This window comes from Salmo salar, chromosome ssa09 (genome assembly GCF_905237065.1).
Source record: "Salmo salar chromosome ssa09, Ssal_v3.1, whole genome shotgun sequence".
Classification (NCBI taxonomy): Eukaryota; Metazoa; Chordata; class Actinopteri; order Salmoniformes; family Salmonidae; genus Salmo; species Salmo salar.
The window spans coordinates 14,741,476-14,763,460 of record NC_059450.1 but is presented as its reverse complement, the minus strand read 5'-3'; the positions used below and the strand labels follow the sequence as shown (position 1 = coordinate 14,763,460).

Here is a 21,985-nt window from a genome sequence, read left to right as displayed (position 1 = left end):
TGCCCTAATGGAGTGCATGGCCTACACACAAATACTCTTTGACAACTGAAACCCAACTGTTTTGTGGAAGGAAATATGTGACATCTTACACAACACAGCCTTCTTTGCAATGATATATGAATATATCATGCAAATTACACAGAGAGGGAGAGATGGGTAATTGGCTACAGTCAAGTAAGTAAGTGCACATGTATCTGGTAATAAACATATCACAGATGAGTACAATGATTCATCTGTTCACCACATGATCAAAAGGACCAGTTGTTTGGGTGGGACTGGAATTGTAAAACTGTACTGAGATTAGTCCAATTAAAGAGGAATACAATGGTCTATTCAGGCCTGCCAATGCAATCATTTCATTTTAAACTTTTTCCCAGCTAGGCTTCAGACAAAGTCTATACAGCACATGCACACTTTAGAAATAACATGTAACCTCTGACACATGCATGGTAAAATATAATGACGCTCTTAACTTATAGTACGTGCTAGAGGGCGAGTCAAAGTGCCAAGGCTTGATGGTACTGTACAGGTATGAGGCCTTACTAGAGGGCCGTCCACAGCGAAGCTGCTCTTACCGTGGCCGGGAGGTCACAACATTTGTCTCTGCTGGTCCAGCTCAAGCTGCACACAATATCAAACATCTGGAGCTGGAACTGTACAACAGAACAGAGAGAGGAGAACAAGAGAGATCAGAACACAGATGGGCGTTACACATGGCTTCCATTGAGCTCCAGCGTTGAGGACTCAGAAACAACACGGCTCCAGACGCAGGCCAGCACCCACAGAGAGCTGGAACACAGGTAAGATGAGTGGGAGAGAGAGCAGCGTCTTTCATTCCTCCAGCAATGACTGTGAGTTGTAGTTCTTACTTGAGCATCAGCAGATGAGGAGCTAGGTGTAAAACCTGGGCACTTTGCACTTCACACTTAACACCAATAGCTTGTGTGTGAGTGACGGATGCATTTCCTTAGGGGTTTTCCAGTTTGAACATTTTCCACTCACCGTTGCCGACTCCCTTTTTGATCCACCTGACTTAGCCATCTTTCCCAGCACCTCATAGCCGTCTGTGGAGATGTTGTTGGCCTCCTTGATGGGTTTCTCTGCCACCTCCTGGCAGTCCACGTTCAGTTTGACCCTCTCGGGAGAAACACTGATGTGAAGCTGTAGCAGGAGGAGGAGGAGGAAGAGGAAGAGGATTATTAGTCAAGACCACTCTAATCTCAATATGAACTACGACAGCAACAACAACGGGTGGCAGGTAGTCTAGCGGTTAGAGCGTTGGGCCAGTAACCAAAAAAACGCTAGTTTGAATCCCCGAGCCGACAAGGTGAAAAATCAGTCAATGTGCCCTTGAGCAAGGCACTTAACCCTAATTGCTCCAGGTCACCTTGATAATGGCAGACCCTAGCCGTGACCCTTTACTCTCAGAGGGCGTCTCAGGGGTAGTTGGGATATGTAAAAAAAAAAAACATTTCCAAAGTGAAGTAGGCCAAATATAAGCACCCACCATATTATTATTATTATTTTATTACAATGTTTGGACATCCAGGCTTGCGAAAGATACTGAGAGCATCCAGAGTTTTTGACATGCCATTTCCGTATTAAAAAAGAGCCTCTCTCTACAATGGAAAGACCTAATAAGCAACATTATTCGATAGTCTCGTAACATAAACTACATTTTTTTATTTGATTTGATACTAAGAACCCAGTTGAACCCATGTGGAGTCGAAACACCTAAAGTCTAACTGATGTTTATTAAGATGCTGCACTGTATTTCACTAAATCACCACTATTAACATGATTTGTTATTCAGTCCTCCTTATAATTAAGTTATTATATATATATTTTATTTCACCTTTATTTAACCAGGTAGGCCAGTTGAGAACAAGTTCTCATTTACAACTGCGACCTGGCCAAGATAAAGCAAAGCTGTGCGACAAAAAACAACAACACAGAGTTACACGTGGGACAAACAAAAGTACAGTCAATAACACAATAGAAAAATCTATATACAGTGTGTGCAAATGGAGAAAGGAGGTAAGGCAATAGCTTAGAATCACGTAAGAACATTCTGGTTTTAGGTCCCTTGGAAGAAAGTTGATATCAGAACATTAAAAAAATCTAAAAGATAAAACAAGCTATGGCTATATATGAAACAACACGCACTGTCAGAATATGGGCCTTTGAAATGATGTTGTTTGTGGTAACCCATCAAAAGTGCTACACTTTACATACTTTCCTGTGCAGTTGCATTTTTTTTAAACAGTCTGACAAGCTTTCACCCTGACAGAGAGAGCAGGCTAACATTACTGTCCTATAGAGCAATAACAACCGCACTTGGCAACCACTCACAAAATTACAGTGGACTTTCTTGGCAAGAGAACAGACTATCTGGCCAACCACAGGAGAGTGGTCTGATACCTCGGGATCCTGGCATGGACATATATACTATGATGCACTTGTGGGATAACCAAAAATAACGCTCAATGATGTACTGCAAGTGCAAAGAATGCGAACTTATACATTACTGGAAAATATTACTGGAAAATTAGTATTCACCATAAAACGGTCAGTGTTTTCTCTCATCATTTGAAAGCAAACTAGAATTCCATCAACTGAAAAGGGCTGATGTTGGTGAACAGGAAGCTTATTCAATTGGAACCCAATCATTGAATCGCACAATGGCTCATTCTCTAACAAAGGCCTGAGACAACTCTCACACTGACACAGACGATTAACATCTTCTGAATGGATCAAAAACCACAGGAGTCAAGACAGACCAGACCTCCACTTCCACCGTGACCAGCCAAGTCACAATTACACTCAATTAATCCTCCCTTCCTCTGCCCATAGCTCTTCTGGACATTGACACATCTGGAACACTTTCTCTTTCTCAGCACTCCATTCACACTAGTATGGATTCTCCCATTGGTATACTGTAGACACCATAATGTAGGCTATATCGGAGCTAGGTGTCCAGTCCACAGACATAGTACAGTAACAGCTCATATAGTCATATATTGGCTTCTCTTGCCTTATTTCCCCCTGATTCCCCTGACATACGTTCATGATTTCTATCGGACTCCATTTTCTTAGTATTGGCTGTCTTCACGGCTCCTCCTTTTTCTCCCTCCTGAGCCCTGATGGCCATGAAATCACAATTCATGTCCAGCCTTGCTACCTAAGATAGGATTCCTTAATTAGATTGACATATCTCTCTCACTTACCTGAAATGTTTTGATGCAGCGCTAAATTGCATTCACAGATCTCAGCTTTTTCCAGGAAGACACAAAATCCTAGTTTAGGTATACTACTGCCACCATATCATTCCAGACATCTACGCTCCCATGTCCAGTCCTGGAGGACAATGGAATATTCCCATCCAGGCTTCTGAAGGAGCTTGCTTAGCCTTGGCTGTAAAGTCACCATTTCATTTCCGAGTGGCTTCCTCTGGGGCTGAAATGGTTGTATACGTCATTAAATCTGCTTGGCTACCTCACGGAATGGAAGGCTTTTAAAAGAAGGCATCAGAGAAAACACTGTAATAACGAGAGTACAAAGAGGGCAGTCAGGGCTATGGCAGAGTATCAGTTAGAGATTGACCAAAGACCAACGTTTTAAACAACTTGGGTTCTTTGGAGCATTCTCTTCTCCCACTAATTCTCAATTAGTGCATGCAAATACTGGCAAAACCTAACCACCCATTCCCTGAATGGAAAGTTTGAGAGAGTTTGGATCCTCTCAGAGAATAATAGCTGCATTTGTGAAGCTTTAAGTATGGGGAAACTGCAGAGTGGGTGGACTGAATACATCTAGCTATGACAAAAACCACTAAAAACGTTCATATTTCCACTTGATCGCAACAAAATGCAAAACCTCCAATGGCACCAATGATACATACAATATATGAGTTGATGAAATACCGTTTACCCTGCTATTGAACTATATGAAGTAGCTACACCCTACACATTTTACTACACTTGGCAAACATCAGGACTATAGTTCAAATGAGAGCATGGGTCAGACTAGAAATAAAGATGAGGGTTGGTTTGGATTATTGTCTCATATTTTCCCATGGACATGTCTAATCTTAGAATTAACAATTCATTTTGTGAGTGAAATAGTCGAGAGGAGGGGAAAACCTCAAATGTATTATGAGTCTCATAACAATCTATTCTGAGTTCATATCAAAAGATATGAAGTGCTCTGAGGTAGGGCACACTATACATGCTAAGGGCTACATTTGAGCATTTGGGTAACAGCTGTATTTAAGTCCAGCTGTCTTTTCTGACTTCACTAGTCAGATAGGTTCTAGCGCCACACGCTGAGGTCACTCCAAACCACCCATGGATGAACCATTGGGAAACCACAATACACACAAAAACACCAGTCAGTAACTACAGTACACACATGCACCAGTCCAGCAATTAATCTGGTAGGTAGACCGCTGTAGATTCCTTTACCCTCAGCGCAGTAACCACAGCACCACATACTAGCCACTCAGAACACTCAGACTGCAGGCACCACCACAGCAATAGAAAAGAAACACAGACACATAGGCTGGTACCCAACTAGAGCTCTGATGATGTCATTGTGCTGATGTCACTGACGTCATCGGATATAGCCCTGACCCAACATTTTCCAGGGTCCCATTCATAACACTGTCCTGTAATTAGCTTTGCTGCTTAGTGGTCTGACTGAAACTAGATTTATTTTAGGTTCTATGGGCAAACCATTCTCCCTCATAACTTGAATGTGTTCAGAGTGGACTCATTGACCTTAGGAAGTACATTTGATGTCAGATCAGAGTAGACTACACTAGAGGGTCCTCGTGATTTTAGAGGACCCTCAGAAACATGGATTCACTTGAAACATTCTTCAAGTCCATTGGAAACAGTAACATCTACATCTTAGATGTATCTTACATCTTGAAACGTTCATAAAATAATATGAAAATATACTGACGTTCATCGTTTAAATCCTTCTCATCTTATGATAGCTGAGCATAACAGAGGATGTTTTACATTGTGCCCTGCTTTGAGTTGGGCCTAGTGTTTGATGTCCCATGTGAGCTCCTCTGCTCCTGCTGTGACATTGCCGTACCCAGAATGTGGCAGAAACACTTTATATGACGGTTTTAAAACTCGGCATTGTGACAAAATCATTCTAGAGAAACAAGGGCTTTTAAAATCAATTATGGCATTGTCTGTAGTGTTATTTCAACAGGGTTGAAAAGCATTGAGTGGCTAATGACTGAAGGTATGTTCTCAATAACCCCCACTCAGACTTGGCATTGTAATCCCACCATAGGAAAGTAATAGGGCGGCAATGGGAATCCACACTCAGAGGCATGAAGATGTGAAGTATAGGAGATGCAATATATCGCCAAATATCTCCATTCATGTTTACAGATGTTTGTAAGTCTCTTTGGGCTTGTTGAATTTGTTGGTCGATTACATCAGTTTATTCCCCCGGCTGCAAACATGGCGTGTGATAATACTTTGAGAGGATTTTCTCTGACTTTTAGAAACCATCTGTTGAAGCAGGAAATTAATGTTATTAACAGATCATTTGATTCAAGCAGCAAATACTCTTGAAAATACTTCATAGGGCACACGCAGCTAGCTTTCTGTTTTGCGTGGTAAAAGTACGACCTGGTCTTTTTCCCAATGTATCAGGTTTTATTTATTGTAAACGAGGTAAACCACAACAAACACTGATCCAATAACAGCCCATTTCCTCAGAATGTTCAGGAATTCCCACCTGACCGCCGCCAGGACAATGGCCAATCAGCACACTGTAAGCCTCCATCGCTAGGCTAACTGGTTGCACATTGTGCAAGGTGACCATGGGTCACCAAAGTCTCCTCCAACCTTTGGAAAGATATTTATAGTCCTTCCAAACCATTCATCAAAATAACTGCCTAAAGTCTCCGAAAACAAAGCTAAACGCCAGATTGTAAAAAGGCCTGAACTCCACTTTGGCACCGAATCCATATCGCATTCAGTGTCGTGAGAGGTAGGTAACCAGATCCTAGCTAGACCTTAGTCTTGGCATTGATTATCACCTCGGTAGGTGAACTCAATGAGGCAAAACACTAATCCACAGAAACGTCAACTATGAACAGACATGACCGCTCATAAAGACTGGTAACAGACAAATACATCTATCATAGGTGGTGACCATATCAAGGGTACACATCCCAGACAGGAATAATCTCCCCTGAACATTAATCTAAACATTTTACCACAGAAATCCATTATTCATGTGAAAAGGCTTCTTTGGACCCTGGTGTTTTGGAAGTAATTATCCCAAATGATTGTAGATTATTGCTGATCTGTATGTCCTCAGGAAATTCAACCAGAAAAATAAGCCAAGATATGTGATTCCTTTGCCAAGCCTTAATGTCATTCAAGTGAAATGGTGTTTACCTTGTGGAAGCTTCCGTGGAAAACTCTCTTCACTTGATCCTCATTAAACGTGGCTCTCTGGATCTCCCCTCTGGTGTCCTTGTTGTAGAACGTGATTGTTTTGCTGGAAGCTGAAAAGAGGGAACGATGGTTTCAGATGGCCCCCATACATTACAGGGAGAAGTCACGCAACACACATGGAAACAGACACAGAGAGTGAGCTACAGGGGATATAGCCCTCACAAGTAAACACTTATGAACAACTAAACACTTAGGTAACTAGCGAATACTTAGGTACAGTACTTGATCACAAACTTAGGCACACAAGGGAACACTTATGGACTTGGAAATACACACAGAGCGTAAAAGTCAGTGTCAAACCAAAACACTTTCCTATGAGAGTGAACTTGATACAGCCATGTCTGGGGGTTGATGTTTTTGCATTCAGAGGTCTGAATCTCCTTTGTCCTGCATTTACCAAGAGAGGATCAATGGACCGTAGCGACCTACAGGTCATTACACTGGTCTAAGTTTCTAAACACTGTTATCTGATGCAGTAAGGAGGGGAATCAGACCACAGCTGTTGGGCAGCCACAGCTTACCCCATAAGAGAAACAAAGCATGGCGGGGTCTTACGGTTGACGGTGACCCCAACCTCAGGGTTGTTGTTGCTGTCAGCAATCTGCCAGATATCAAATGCCTGGTTGGGGGTGTCGGGGAGGAGACGGAAGAGCAGGATTATGGTGTAGGATGGAGGAAGACCCTCTGGGTGGATCTCCCTGGCAGGAACAAAAATACAGGATACAGGTGTCATGGAAGACATCTTTCATGGAGCTAAAGGATTCTACTTTTGTAAGATGGTCAACTTCATAGACACCAGCCTTGAGAATATCTGATCACCACTTTACTCACTGGGCACAGATGTCAATTCAAAAGTCTATTCCACGTTGATTCAACGTAATTTCATTGAAATGACATGGAAACGTTGATTCAACCAGTGTGTGCCCAGTGGGTATAGATCATCAGATAATTATAAATCTTTGAGCAACATCAGAGAGTTCACAAAAACCTGTTTGGATTAAGATGGCAAATCGTAACCTATACAACCTTTGGCCAGGATGAAACACTAGATTCTTTGTAACTCCTGGAAGACCAAAGACACAGAGCAACAATGCTGGCACCTTAAAAACCACACCATAAACCAAAAAGACACACAATATCCACCCTGTCACGTTGGCCACACAACCTAAAAATGGTTGCCAGTTTTACCCCAGCCTTGAAAAATTACTGACATATTGAAATATTTTTCTGTCCCTACTTTACGGCTGGAAGTGTTTTCACATGTGCACATTGAGTCAATGGCTAACCCACGCACAAACACAAATCCTTATGGACAAATTAACAAAGCATGCTCGTGCCTTAGAGGTTAGAACAGAATTCTTGAGCAGGTCAGCAATTGCTTGAAGACATTTTAATGGGCTCAATAAAGACCTGGGCTTTTGACCTGTGGCTGCTTTGGTGCTCCCTCCATGACATATGTGGGAGAGGGCCCTGCCCTGGGAGCTTTACACTCTGAACAAAATTATTTTCTCTTACTAACACTTCATATTCAACAAGCTGCAACAACAAACAGAACTGGCAAGGGGCACTGTAGATGCTGGATGGGCGCTGGGGGGACCGCAGACTGCTGAGCCTTTGAAGGTCATTAAAAATGATTACACAGGCCAGCATTATAGTACGCAGGAGAGGAGCAGGCCGCGCACGAAGGAAACAGGCTGCAAGCACGCACACACACACTTACTTTGTGGGCGCAGAGAGGAATGCGTCCTTGTGAAGCCTGTAGGTTATAAAACTGTTGAAGGAGCCAGATTCCATGGACACGCCATTCATGGCAGCAAAGGTCCTGTCTGTGATGTTGAAGCCCTCAAGCATTCTGAAGCCTGGAGAATACACATCAGGTCAATACACAATCATGAGAAAATACAAGTCAATACAAAGGAAGATTCTGTACAGTACTGACTGGCCCGTAGGTGTTATCAGTATCTGTCAGTTTATTCTGAATATATACTTACCAGGTGAAGTAAACCCGTTGATGTAGATCAAAGGACAAGCTGAAGAGGGAGAAATGAAACAACATGACGAGCTGTAAAAGGCTAGAGGACAAAAGACAGCAAACGTCAATCTGGTTTAACTTGTGTCTTAAGGTACTGCGTCATGCCGATGCTAATCTTACTGGATGTGGCCGTTTCACAGATGAATGTGATGAGGTTGTCCTGGATCTTGGCGAACGCGTCAAAGTCATCCACAACAAAGACGTGTCTTTCACTTGGTTTGCTGCCGATGTTCCTCAACTCTGCCATGTCCACATCGGCCACACCGACCACAAACACGCTGTAACCTGGAGTGAGATGAGTACAAAGACAACCTTTGGAATCCATACGCCATAGCCTAGTCAAACCTTAGTGGCTGTTCACATCTATTTCACAGTAGCTGATTAGATCTGCCAGTACAGCACTCCAATTTGAAAAAAAACGAAAAACCCCCAAAAGAGGTAAACAATGCTATACCTCAAAACAAGTTACAAAGCTAGCTACACTAAAATGACGTTTAAAGTCAACTAAGGTTTACTAAACCTTGACTGAAAATATCCAGTTTCTGACTTCTATAAGGACAAATCCCAACTTTGAACACTTACCCGAGTGTATCAGGTTGGAGGCACTCTTCTGGACCTCGTCTTGGGAGCGACCATCGGTGACGACCACCAGAACCTTAGGCACGTGCTTCCTCATGCCGTTGTCTGAGGTGAACACCTTCTCGCCAACGTGCTTCAGAGCAGCACCTGTACACAGAGGGGTCGGACATCAGTCTCAACCTTTAACTATGGACTCATTCAACTCCACTAGCATGATGAAGACACTATGATGACATTGTCGCTGAGTGAATGTATATCGACTTTTCTATTAACTCAACATTATGCATTGAGGGTTAAGGATGTCAGTCAGTCACATTGAGACTGGCAGCCAGTCAGAGTGGTCTGTGGGCGTACCTGTTTTGGTGTTTCCTCCCATGTAGCGGACGAGCTGCAGCGCAGCCAAGGTCCTTCCCTTGTCTTGGTAAGTGTTCAGTTTGAACTCTGTCTTGGCACTGTCACTGTATTGCACAAAAGACACCTGTTTCCAGAAGAAGAGAGAGAGAGAGAGAGAGAGAGAGAGAGAGAGAGAGAGAGAGAAGAGAGAACATAAAGCATTGACGTGAATCCACTCTAAAAAAGGAAAGGAGAAGAGAATATGCTGTAAACAACCAGAGACTCATCACTTTCGTTTTGAAGCGTTATATCTCAGAGGATAGTCTGCGTGGCTATGTACCTGCATGCCACCAGGGTGGATTACGTCGAAGGCGCCGATCATGCTGAAGACAAACTGGATCACTTTATTGAAGCTCTCGTCTCCAATACTCCAGGAGCCATCAATCAGGAACACCAGGTCAGCCTTGGCTCCCCTGCACACTGTGGAACACACAGAGCAAAGTCAATGGACATGTCAGGCAAGAGACATATAAAGAGTTTCTTCTCTGTGTTAGCTTCACGTCACTCCACAGCCTGCTGACTTGAAACTTCCTTACCGTCCAAAGCAGGGGGGATGGTGGCAGGTGGAGGTGGGGTAGGGGGCTCAGTTGGGGCCTCTGTGGGCTTGATCACTGTAACAAAGACCAGAACATAAACAGTCAAACCATGTGGGCTTTACTAGCATGCCATGTTAGACCCCTGCAAAGACACAGGTGTTTTCTTACACCCTGAGTGTGGTGGGGGGGGTATACATGCTGTGAACACAATGGATGTGATATGTTACAGGACTGATGGTTAGTGGGGTTTCTTACGCGTCCTCTCCTTGACGCTGACTCCAGGCCCCTCCAGGTTCGGGGTCTGTGTGTACACTGTGGCGTTGTAGAGGGCGTCAGGAGTCAGGCCGTCCCAGCAGTAATGGCTCTCAGACCCAGTAATGGTGGTCTCCTGAGCTCCCTTGTTAGAGGCTGCAGGGAAGAGGAAAGAGTTACCCACATCGGTAGTGGATCAGCTGATTTATCCCCATACACACTAAACGTATTCCCTCAAAGGGGTTACAGCCAGTGGTACTGTAGCGCTTGGACTGAGGCAGCAGTGGGCTTACACAGTGATTTCTGTTATTCAACAGATACCCTTTCAAATAAACAAGAATTCACTTAATGTGGCAAAGTGCACTGCTTCCATCTATAATGGCTACCATACTGTAAACAGACTTAAATATTCCAACATTTCTTCCCATCTTTTTTCCTCTTACAGAACTCTAGCATCGGAGAGTTAATGAGAAACAGATGAATCAGTGGGCATAAATAAAATACAATTATCTAACATTCTTAAGTCATTTTATCAACTACACCTTTGTGATAGGTTGGTAACTTTGGCTACATATCTGATCGACAGTAGACATTCTGAAATAAATATAAAACAAGAGCTAATGTATAGAAACAATCCTCTCCCATTGGGATCAATGTTATGAATGGGCTCCCAGCAGAGGAGGTTGGAGGGAGGAGCTACAGGAGGACGGGCTTATTGTAATGGCTGGGACGGAATAATGGAACGGTATCCAACACATAAACATATGGAAACCACGTTTGACTTTGTTCCATTTATTCCATACCAGCCATTACAATAAGCCTGTCCTCCTATAGCTCCTCCCACCAGCCTTGTCTGACTCCCAGCCAGGAATAGTACTTACAGTCGAAGGGATTCAGTTTGAGTCTGTAGGAAGTGGCAGCCCTATGCGGGGTCCATCTCATGCAGAAGGTGTCATAACCAACATTGTAGGTGGTTAGATCAGTGATGTTCAGGTACACTGTGAAAGACAGGAACAGTCAATTAATCAACTAACCAATCAATCAACCATTTGATCAACCAAAACAATCAAACAACCAATCAATCACTTACGTGTGGTTCCTTGTCCAATGAGAGGTCCGCTAAGGCCAGCGTCATACTGGGCCAACACCTTGAGGTCATAGGTGGTTCCTGACTGCAGGTTGTGCAGCTGGTAGGTGGTCACATCTCCAACGAAAGTCTCCATGGTCTGATCAGTACCTGCAAGCACAGACAGGGACACTCCAGGTCAATAACAGCAGGCAAGCAATCACATCTTCAAAAGATATGTGACTTTCTTTAGCAGGATAGGCATATTAAGCAAGTCAAGTGATTTGTCGTCAGACAATGTTCTTTCACGGCTGAATAGAATAGAACAGTAGCTATCTGACCTGCAGGTGAGTAGACCAGTTTGTAGCCCACCACTCTGGAGGGGGCAGGGTCCCAGGATACTCTGAAGCGAGTGTACCACTCATCTGACACTCTCAGGTTCTGAGGCCCCAGCATGCCAACTGTGGGGAAGGAAACACAGACATCCAAAACATATTAACAACATATTTAAACGCTTTTAACATGAATATCATAGCCATGCGATCCTAAGCTATGTATTTGCTTTGATGTGGTGTAATTTGTTAGGGGAAATGAGACTGGGTATTGGGCAGCTCCCGTATGAGATCTCCCATTGGAGGACAGCCAGTTCACGTCTCTGGCACCAACAGGCAGACTGAGCTGAAGCCAAGTCATGCAGTTTCTATTGTTTCTCAGATCTAGGATAATAATCAGTGGCTGAGTTTATACAACTCCTCTACTGGGAATTCTTTCTCTCCATTAACTTTGTGTGTGTGTGTGTGGTGTGTGGTGTGTGTGTGTGTGTGTGTGTGTGTGTGTGTGTGTGTGTGTGTGTGTGTGTGTGTGTGTGTGTGTGTGTGTGTGTGTGTGTGTGTGTGTGTGTGTGTGTGTGTGTGTGTGTGTGTGTGTGTGTGTGTGTGTGCATGCGTGCGACTATGACTTCCAGTATGTAATAACTGTGTGTTTGTGGAGCGCCGTGTGGGTCTGTTATTCTATCATGTTGCGTAGAGGACCAAGCATACAATGTGCTAGCATACCTGTGTGTCCGTCTCCATCCAGATCTCCTCCTGGTCCGTCGAGGTAGATGGCCTGCACGTTGATCTTATAGGGAGTGTCTGGATCCAGGTTGGGCAGGATGACAGTATTTCTGTTCCCAGGAACCATAGTCTACAGGACATACAGGCAGGACACTGCGTGACTATTTGAAACTACAGGTACTTCAAACAGTGGATAAATAAGGACTTCTGGCCAGACGTGCCTTGGGCCACATACAACTTTGGTGGTGTTTGATGAGAATTTCATTAGACAAATCAGCAATATGGGTGCTTACGTGCTCCTCAATGGGGTCTCCAGTGGTGGGGGCGTAGGTGATCTTGTACTGCTGCACTGGACCTTCAGCATGTTCCCATGCCACAGTCAGAGAGCTGGTGGTGGCATCATACACACGCATGTTCCTTGGGCCACTGCGGGGAACTGGGACCGGGATAATAAGGAAGTTAGCACGATAGCAAGCGAATAGGTGAACGTGGATAAAGGCCACAGGATGTTATGTATGATTTAGTGGATCTTACGTGTTTTGCCCTTGTCTTCGGCCGGAGGTCCTTCTCCGTCAGTATAGATGGCGACCACTCCCACGTTGTAGGACGTGTCTGGGACCAGCTGCTCTAGCAGGGTGGTGGTGGATGTCCCAGGAACCAGGATCTGAATAGGGAGAGAGAGGACAGAGACACAGGAGTCAATGCTGAAGGACTGGGCCCAATGGGAGGATGAAGCAAACAGCAGGCCTTACAGGGGGATGGATTCAATCAAACTACTACCCTCATACCCACGTTTGATTCCGAAAACTAGACAAAACACTGATCAAGACTAGAATGAACAGTAATATCAAGGAGATCTGTAGAAGAACAGTGATCAGTTAGGCTAGCCTACACTGCAACATCCAGATCAGGGAGGAGTACTTCCTGTTTTAAAATGTGTCAGCTGTATGGGGAAAACAACAAGCATGCCATTATGCTGTTATGACCCGCATGGTCCTAGCAGCTATGACCCTCCCAGCCTGACAGCTGTTTAATGTGACAACCCTGACAGCTCGTCCTCACCTCACTCAACAACCTCTTGTGTTGTCACTGCTCAGTGCTCACTGAAAGGGGGAACAAAAGTATGCTTTGATGTCAATGATGTAGGACCCATCCAGACAGTCAGGGAAATAACACACTGAGTAACTAACGTAATGTGCTGATAGTTGCTTACTGCCTGGCTCTTATGACCTATCTGACTGCGTGTGTCAGTCGTCTGCGTGTGTCTGTGTTTGTTCACCCATACTGGATACCAGACCCCACTTGTCTGTGTCTTGCCAACATGATCTCAAAGGGAAACTAGTCTCTTCTCATCTACCTGCCATGTCCTAGTCACCTAGAGTCACATACTATACATACAGGAGCCCTGTCCACAGCCATCTGGTTTCACTCTCACTTCTGACCCAAAGCACCATTGCATCATGCTCAATGTGTGATTTTTCTATCTCTCTGCTTCACATGACTGTTTTTGACGAGCGTCATCAAACCCTTACTTCGGTCTCTGCTCTGGGTTTAATAGCAACATATTCCTCTCAAGAGGTAAACCCAATATTACAAAGCTGCTTTCCTAATCTGGTTAAGCATACACCAAATCTCCCAGTGTTCAATTTGATGGTAGGTCGTGACACTGGCCACATGCTGACGTGGAAAGCTGGCTCTGGCACTGGAAAAGCCCAGCCCTGAGTCCATCATAATATTCCCCAAGAAACAAAATGTGATGACTTTATTTAAAAAAAAACGAGAGCACCTCTAGCTATCAATAAAATGGAACAACATCACCCTTCAAAGAACAAATGTTCTTTGACTTTAAATAAAAACAGGGTCTCAGTGTCTCAATGCTTCTCACAGATGTGGCTGTTTGCGCGGTGTCAAGTAACGCTCTATTAGTTGTTTGTGGGGCTTCACCATACATACTTTATAACTCCAGAGAGGTGGGCACAGCCATGCCAGATAAGGAGGGAAAAAGCCCAGATGGGGTTTCCTGTTTGAATTAATGAACATCTCACCTTAAACCAGTTCTAGACTGTTAAATAAAACTGCCACCAGAGAGCGAGTCCATGTGGAGCACAGACAGAGAGAGCTTTCTTTTACTAACAGTAAGTCAGGGGCGAGGTTGAGCTTGATGTTGTTCCGTTCTGTTCCTTCCCAAAGAGCTCTAGTGCTGCAAATGAAATGAAGCGTTGGACTCGGCCACCCTTGCACACACCCCAAGTCCCTGGACTCTAACATTTGACCTCTGACCTGGGGCGGGATCAATCAGAGGCCCTGTGGGTCTCCTTGGTGGTGACTCACCGACTCGGAGGGCTTGGTGCCACTCAGGGGGGCGTAGACAACCCTGTACTGCACGACCTCGCCAGAGGCGGGCTCCCAGCGTACGTTCAGGGTGTTAGTGGTGGGGCCGAAGACTTGGATGTTCCTCACTGGAATACGCTCCACTATAGAGAGAGACACAGAGATGGAGGGACGGATAGAGGGACAGGGGAGAGGAGGAAAATAAGAGAGTTGGGTTGAGAACAGTAGCTGAAAACATCAATTAGAGAGTCTGACTAAAGATTTATTGGTGCCTGAATGAGACACTAGGGAATGTTTGCCTTGAAGCCATCAAAGCTTTCACCGGGCCTGTGTACAATACATACTAGTTGACTCAGCCATTAAAACTGCAGCAAAACACAACATAGTTGGCCAGTCTTCAATACCACACAGACTCTGCTCAAAACATACATCAGCTTTACACTGTACACCTTCAGTAAACACCACTATAGTACCTACAGTAGCTAACGGTTCATCAGAAGAAGAGGAGAGAAGGTCTGTTGCCCTCTGAAAATTGCCTTTAAAACTAAAGCAGATGTTTCCAGTCTTTGTACCACTCAGCAATGTACCCTCATAAAGACAGAGTGGGAAGTACATGGCGAGCTTCTTTACTTAGAGACCAGACAGTATTGGCCAGAGACAAAGAATGAAAGGACTTCACCCTGAAAGCACATCATCAATGGGTAGTCTACTTTCCGGCTACCCGGATAAGTGCTCTACTTTCGGCTACCCGGATTAGTGCTCTACTTTCCGGCTACCCGGATAAAGCACTAAATAAACTTCAGTTAGTGCTAAATACGGCTGCTAGAATCCTGACTAGAACCAAAACATTTGATCATATTACTCCAGTGCTAGCCTCCCTACACTGGCTTCCTGTTAAGGCAAGGGCTGATTTCAAGGTTTTACTGCTAACCTACAAAGCATTACATGGGCTTGCTCCTACCTATCTTTCCGATTTGGTCCTGCCGTACATACCTACACGTACGCTACGGTCACAAGACGCAGGCCTCCTAATTGTCCCTAGAATTTCTAAGCAAACGGCTGAAGGTAGGGCTTTCTCCTATAGAGCTCCATTTTTATGGAATGGTCTGCCTACCAATGTGAGAGACGCAGACTCAGTCTCAACCTTTAAGTCTTTACTGAAGACTTATCTCTTCAGTAGGTCCTATGATTAAGTATAGTCTGGCCCAGGAGTGTGAAGATGAACGGAAAGGCTGGAGCAACGAACCGCCCTTGCTGTCTCTGCCTTGCCGGTTCCCCTCTTTCCACTGGGATTCTCTGCCTCTAACCCTTTTACAGGGGCTGAGTCACTGGCTTACTGGTGTTCTTCCATGCCGTCCATGGGAGGAGTGCGTCACTTGAGTGGGTTGAGTCACTGACGTGGTCTTCCTGTCTGGGTTGGCGCCCCCCCCTTGGGTTGTGCCATGGCGGAGATCGTTGTGGGCTATACTCGGCCTTGTCTTAGGACGGTAAGTTGATGGTTGGAGACATCCCTCTAGTGGTGTGGGGGCTGTGCTTTGGCAAAGTGGGTGGGGTTATATCCTGCCTGTTTGGCCCTGTCCGGGGGTATCATCGGATGGGGCCACAGTGTCTTCTGATCCCTCCTGTCTCAGCCTCCAGTATTTATGCTGCAGTAGTTTATGTGTCGGGGGGCTAGGGTCAGTCTGTTACATCTGGAGTATTTCTCTTGTCTTATCCGGTGTCCTGTGTGAATTTAAATATGCTCTCTCTAATTCTCTCTTTCTCTCTTTCTCTCTTTCTGTCTTTCTCTCGGAGGACCTGAGCCCTAGGACCATGCCTCAGGACTACCTGGTATGATGACTCCTTGCTGTCCCCAGTCCACCTGGCCGTGCTGCTGCTCCAGTTTCAACTGTTCTGCCTGTGGCTATGGAACCCTGACCTGTTCACCGGACGTGCTTGTTGCACCCTCGACAACTACTATGATTATTATTATTTGACCATGCTGGTCATTTATGAACATTTTAACATTTTAACATCTTGACCATGTTCTGTTATAATATCCACCCTGCACAGCCAGAAGAGGACTGGCCACCCCTCATAGCCTGGTTCCTCTATAGGTTTCTTCCTAGGTTTTTGGCCTTTCTAGGGAGTTTTTCCTAGGGAGTTTTTCCTAGCCACCGTGCTTCTTTCACATGCTTTGCTTGCTGTTTGGGGTTTTAGGCTGGGTTTCGGTACAGCACTTTGAGATATCAGCTGATGTACGAAGGGCTATATAAATAAATTTGATTTGATTTGATTTAGTCCATGTCGATAGCCTCTGTCAGAGCAATACATCAATCGCTGAAATTGAACGAGATGACCCAAGGCCACGGTAAAATGTATCTGTTAAGTTTGATTAATAGCATTTGTCAGACTGCCTGAAGAGACATAGATTCCACTGAGAATGAAGAATGCGGATGTAGAGTCCCACACTTCTGATAGAGATCAAAAGCTTCAACGCTATCATTGCTCGGTGACCTCTGGGGTACGTTCTGATGGGGGGGTTAATAAGGGTTCCAGTAACAGTAATGACATAAATATAACCAGACTGCTGAGTTGAATGTCGAAAAAGACGTCATGCCACCCCCCCGGGCTACCACCACCACAACCAGGCATTACACCCCATAAACGGACCCCATTACCGTAAGGCTGGAGACACCACTACTGTTGCCAATGCAGAGGAATTCCTTTGCTGTGCAATCAGACCACTAAAGACTGAGTCACACTGAGGGGAGGCCTCATAATTGTGGGAGAAAGTGTTCAAATCTGAAAGGAAAACGGCTAATAAACTAAATATAGTGTCTACAGTGAATCCCTCTATCAAGCATTGAAGTGGATATTTCAGCTGTAAACAGATGAGAAGCAAACCATGTTAGATATTTTTGGCATTTCCTTCGGATATAAAAGGGGTTATTTTACGAGGAAAATTCAGGTACAATAAGACTGGGACATATTTTGGGCACATCCAAGAGTTTACTGGCATAAGGAGTAAGGAAGCCAATACAAGGCCCGGGGGTGTATGCTCTACAGATAAGCCAGCTCTCAAAGAACGACGAAACAAAATCCCAACTCGTAATCTGATTTTGTAGCCTTAGCATACTGTACAATCTTCTCCTCAGGAAATTCTGAACTAATAATGGTGGAAATATAATCATCCTGTATTGAACACCGGTTCTTCATTACATCCCAGAGTGACCATGGTATAGCATGACAATTACCATGAGAAAATGGTTGTTGAAGCTGTACTACAGAACATTAACCATCCTCACAGTACGTGGACTCACGTGTCTTGCCATTCTCAGACATGCGTTTGCCCTCTCCAGGGGGGTAGACAGGGACCACAGTGACGGTGTAGAGGGTGTCAGACATCAGGTTCTTCAGCACAGTGCTGGTGGTAGTACCAGAGACCTGGGACTGTGAATACACATATCCACACAACAGTCATACTAGCTACACAGAGCTGATCTGACATAAAACGTCTGGTAAAGGAACAGTATTTCTGCATGCGTGTTTGACTGTCTGAGTGAATATGCCAAGTATCAGTGTAGTATGCGTTTAGCATTAGATCATGGATTTGATAACGGATGTGTGTGCATTCCATGGTGAAATTCAGTAGTGATTGGTTAGTGGTGGCTCAACCTACCACATCCTCAGCTCCTCCAGCAGCAGGTACATAATAGATCTTGTACTGGCGGACGTTGCCCTCGGCAGCCTCCCATTGGACGTTCAGGGTGCTGGTGGTGGGGTCAGTGACCTGGAGGTTCCTCACTCCTCCCAGAGGCTCTGGAGAGAGAGAAGGGAGGCCATCGGATTCATACTATGTGGAATGAGAACCCTGAGGTTCTCATGTTCAAATGCATGTGGAGGTACAGACATGGCATATGGTAGGTGTGAATATATGTTTTACTGCATCAAATGTAACCCAGGTTCCCTGAGGGCGGGAAGGTGCAGCTGAGAGGCCAAAAGGGAACATGATGTAATCACGAAGGCCTTCGACAGGCCACAGCAAGGTCACTCACTTGTCTTTCCGATGCCAGAGATGTCCTTGCTCTCCCCGCTGCCGTAGATGGCTGCAACGGTGATGGAGTAGGGAGTGTCAGGGGTCAGCTTGGGAAGAAGCACCGTGTTCTTCTTCCCTCCGATCTGCGTCTGTTGGGGGATGAAGACAGATTAAAATTACTGTTCTCACCTGGTCAATGATTGCACTAAGGGCCTAAGGGCTGACTCATTTTTAAACTATTGGATCAACCATGAAGGGTTCTTATATTCCCTTCAGATTACAAATGCATCAAATCATTTCTTCAGCGTGGCCTCAGAAGACATGAACAGGAAAAAATAGATTTATTTTCTCATTAGATGTGGATGCCTCTGATTCTATCTTCTCTCCCTTGACAGTTTTCTGTCAGTGTCAGCAACTTGATCGAAAGAATTCGGGTTGAGCAATCGCAGACTGTCAACATTTTTGTCCGAGGATGCAGCGAGCATTTTTGCACTTTGTTGTTGTAAGAGCCAAGGTAAATCTATTCTACATTTTACATTTTACATTTTACTCATTCATTTTAGTCATATTCTCCAGTGGGATGTGTTGTCTTAGAGGTATGAGTGGTGAATTTAGTGCATAGTTTTTTTTTCTTTACCAGGGAGACACTGTATTGAAAGGAACACTTCTGGATTGCATCGCCTCACAGAGACGGCTGACTCAGTAAACTCTGTGTGTGTGCGTGAGTGTGGGTTTTCAAGTTATGCTTTGTGTTGCCTGGGGAAAACGCTTATCAGCAGGCAATGGGAAACTGTATGATGGAAGTCATGTTATTTGGCACCAAGACAATTTTCCTTGTACACAAGCATGGAGCGTGTGTCTCCCATTTCCTACACAGACCTGTTGTCACAAATTAAACAAAGCGCGGCCTACTGAGCTCGCCATATTTGTTGAAAAGCTGTCAGTGAACCAGAAACACTTGGCTGAGCGTGGCTCATTAGCTTCCAGCTTTTCAACAATGCCTCAACGTTTAGCGTGTGACATCATCGCAGAAACCGGTGGACGGATGGCCGCTGGACAGAACTAGGTTTCCCCTCCTCTAATTAAAAAATGGAAAACATTCCATCTCGCATTGCAATGGAAACTCTGAATGGACAAATAACTCGCATTACGCTATCTACCCCTGAACTCCAACATGGTAGACCTATCATACATTACAGACAAGTCTGATAAGAGAGAGAAAACATCTAAAACTGCCTCCACCCATTTACTGTATCTCTTTCTCTTTGTGTGCCTTTACATCACACAAACGCTAAGTGCCTAAACATCTGGCCTGATGAAAGAAGCCTGTCTGACTAAACTACTATCCAGCTCTAGAGTGGAGCAGCATCAAGGCCAGACAGCATTGTGTAACCCTGTAACAGTCTGAGGTCAACGACCCCTGGTACCACACTCCCGTCCTGTTACATAAACACACACACACGCAGACACACACACACACACACACACACACATCCACCCACCCACAACCCGGCTGAGCCCAGTCATTCCATCTCTCCCCCCTCCTCCACCTCTCCCACTTTCCTCACTGATAACACACACTCCCCTGAGGCTCTGGTCAATGTCCCTGACCCACATGTGCTCCTAAAATGTACCCTGTCATCTTGATGTTTTACTGGGGGGATTTCGGTGGAAGACTCTCAAAGGTTTATATGATCTTTCTATCACACAAACAAGGTGATTGTGTGTCGTGCTACAAGGCCTCCATGGACATGATCCTTTTCCGTTCATCATCCAGAGGATGGTTAGAATTAAACAATGACGTTAGCACTATGAAAGGCTTGGGACTTGGAACTGTGATGCTTAAGCTGAGCCATGTGGCTACTGGCTGGTTCTTACCGACTGGGTCTTGCCTCCGGCGGTGGGGACGTATGTGATCTTGTAGTTCTGGACACGACCAGGGGCGTGGTCCCACTTGACGGTCAGAGTGGTGGTGGTGGCATTGAACACCTGCAGGTTCTGGGGAGGGCCTGTGGGTGCTGGGAACGAACACAACAACATAAACAACCACTTAAACACACATTCAACCAACACAGATCATCTTCACATTTTACCTTCTGGATTGTGATCACCTGTGTAAAATTCGCTGAACAAAATGGAATGTATTTGATTCAAATGCATGCTCTCTCTGAGTGCTGTATGGGTTTTGCTTGATTGCAACAAACAAACTTACCAGGGGTGATGATGACCTTGGACACTGGCAAGAGAAACAGAAATATAATGAGCTCTTATTAGTAAATCTGATCAGGCATTGATGGGAATCAACAACTATGTATCTTGATTGATGTATTGTGATGGCATTAGATTAGATGATGGACTTGTCTTACATGTTCTCTGGCTGCCAAGCAGGTCTTCACTCTCAGACTCGTCGGGGTAGATGGCGGTGACGGACACGTCGTACAGAGTGTCTGGCTCTAGGTTCTCCAACACATTACTGGTCTCATCACTGTTCAGGATGGCCTGGGAGACACAACACAATGGGCCTTAAGGAGCTAGAACACCAGTAAGACTTTAAACTACCCAAAGCCATCAAATGCTTTGTGCTTGTAAGGGTTTGTTGACATTTGTTGCCTAATGTTTTGCCTCATTCGACAGGTATTAAAAGATGAGAACCAGTAATGCTAGTGCTCTTACATATTGGAAATTGGTTTCTCCCTTCTTGGTCCAGCCGATACGGTAGAGGGCCACATCAGGGGCCCCATAGTCCCAGTGGGCTCTGAAGCTGGTCTGGGTCACCTCAGAGAAACGCAGGTTCTTAGGAGCAGGAACAACATCTAGACAGAAGAAAGGGAAAATGATATTGGTGAGATTGCCATGCCATCAATAATGTTTTTCCTGGTCAGGCCTTACCTAGTGTATAGTAGTGAGTAGGACTTCCATGGAGTGTAACCCCAGTGTGTTAACCCTGTACTAAGCTGTGTAACTGTACTGTACCTGTGATGGCTGTGTTGAGCATGGGGTTGCCAGCTCCCTCGTCATAGATGGGTGTAACAGCAAGGTCATACTCAGTCTGAGAGATGAGGTTGTCCAGAGCTTTGGCGGTCACACCTCCTCCCACTTCAAGCTGCAGACCAAGAAAACATCCTTGTTAAAATCAAGCTTCTTTGTGTCACAGATATTAGGTTTTAAAGCGTGCAGCTGAATGACTACTTTTTTTGTTGTAAATGAAGGGTTAAGGTTAGTAATAATGAGT

General features: G+C 44.9%; 1 protein-coding gene across 2 annotated transcripts in view; it reads right to left on the bottom strand.

Annotated features, from left to right (window-relative positions):
* Nucleotides 1–21,985, bottom strand: part of LOC106610773 (collagen alpha-1(XII) chain) — a 71,929-nt gene that overhangs the window by 11,136 nt on the left and 38,808 nt on the right. For both annotated transcript variants that reach the window (XM_014210332.2, XM_014210333.2), the window contains 27 exons: nt 21,727–21,856; nt 21,427–21,566; nt 21,120–21,252; nt 20,966–20,989; nt 20,632–20,771; nt 18,773–18,902; nt 18,397–18,536; nt 18,038–18,167; nt 14,736–14,878; nt 12,939–13,068; nt 12,698–12,840; nt 12,405–12,534; nt 11,691–11,810; nt 11,374–11,520; nt 11,165–11,281; nt 10,287–10,439; nt 10,032–10,106; nt 9,776–9,915; nt 9,457–9,580; nt 9,106–9,249; nt 8,644–8,808; nt 8,483–8,521; nt 8,212–8,350; nt 7,047–7,189; nt 6,432–6,541; nt 1,003–1,161; nt 576–653 (listed from right to left, as the gene is read on the bottom strand). In XM_014210332.2, the coding sequence (XP_014065807.2) occupies nt 576–653; nt 1,003–1,161; nt 6,432–6,541; nt 7,047–7,189; nt 8,212–8,350; nt 8,483–8,521; nt 8,644–8,808; nt 9,106–9,249; nt 9,457–9,580; nt 9,776–9,915; nt 10,032–10,106; nt 10,287–10,439; nt 11,165–11,281; nt 11,374–11,520; nt 11,691–11,810; nt 12,405–12,534; nt 12,698–12,840; nt 12,939–13,068; nt 14,736–14,878; nt 18,038–18,167; nt 18,397–18,536; nt 18,773–18,902; nt 20,632–20,771; nt 20,966–20,989; nt 21,120–21,252; nt 21,427–21,566; nt 21,727–21,856 (3,366 nt within the window). The remainder of the gene's footprint in view (nt 1–575; nt 654–1,002; nt 1,162–6,431; nt 6,542–7,046; nt 7,190–8,211; nt 8,351–8,482; nt 8,522–8,643; nt 8,809–9,105; nt 9,250–9,456; nt 9,581–9,775; nt 9,916–10,031; nt 10,107–10,286; nt 10,440–11,164; nt 11,282–11,373; nt 11,521–11,690; nt 11,811–12,404; nt 12,535–12,697; nt 12,841–12,938; nt 13,069–14,735; nt 14,879–18,037; nt 18,168–18,396; nt 18,537–18,772; nt 18,903–20,631; nt 20,772–20,965; nt 20,990–21,119; nt 21,253–21,426; nt 21,567–21,726; nt 21,857–21,985) is intronic.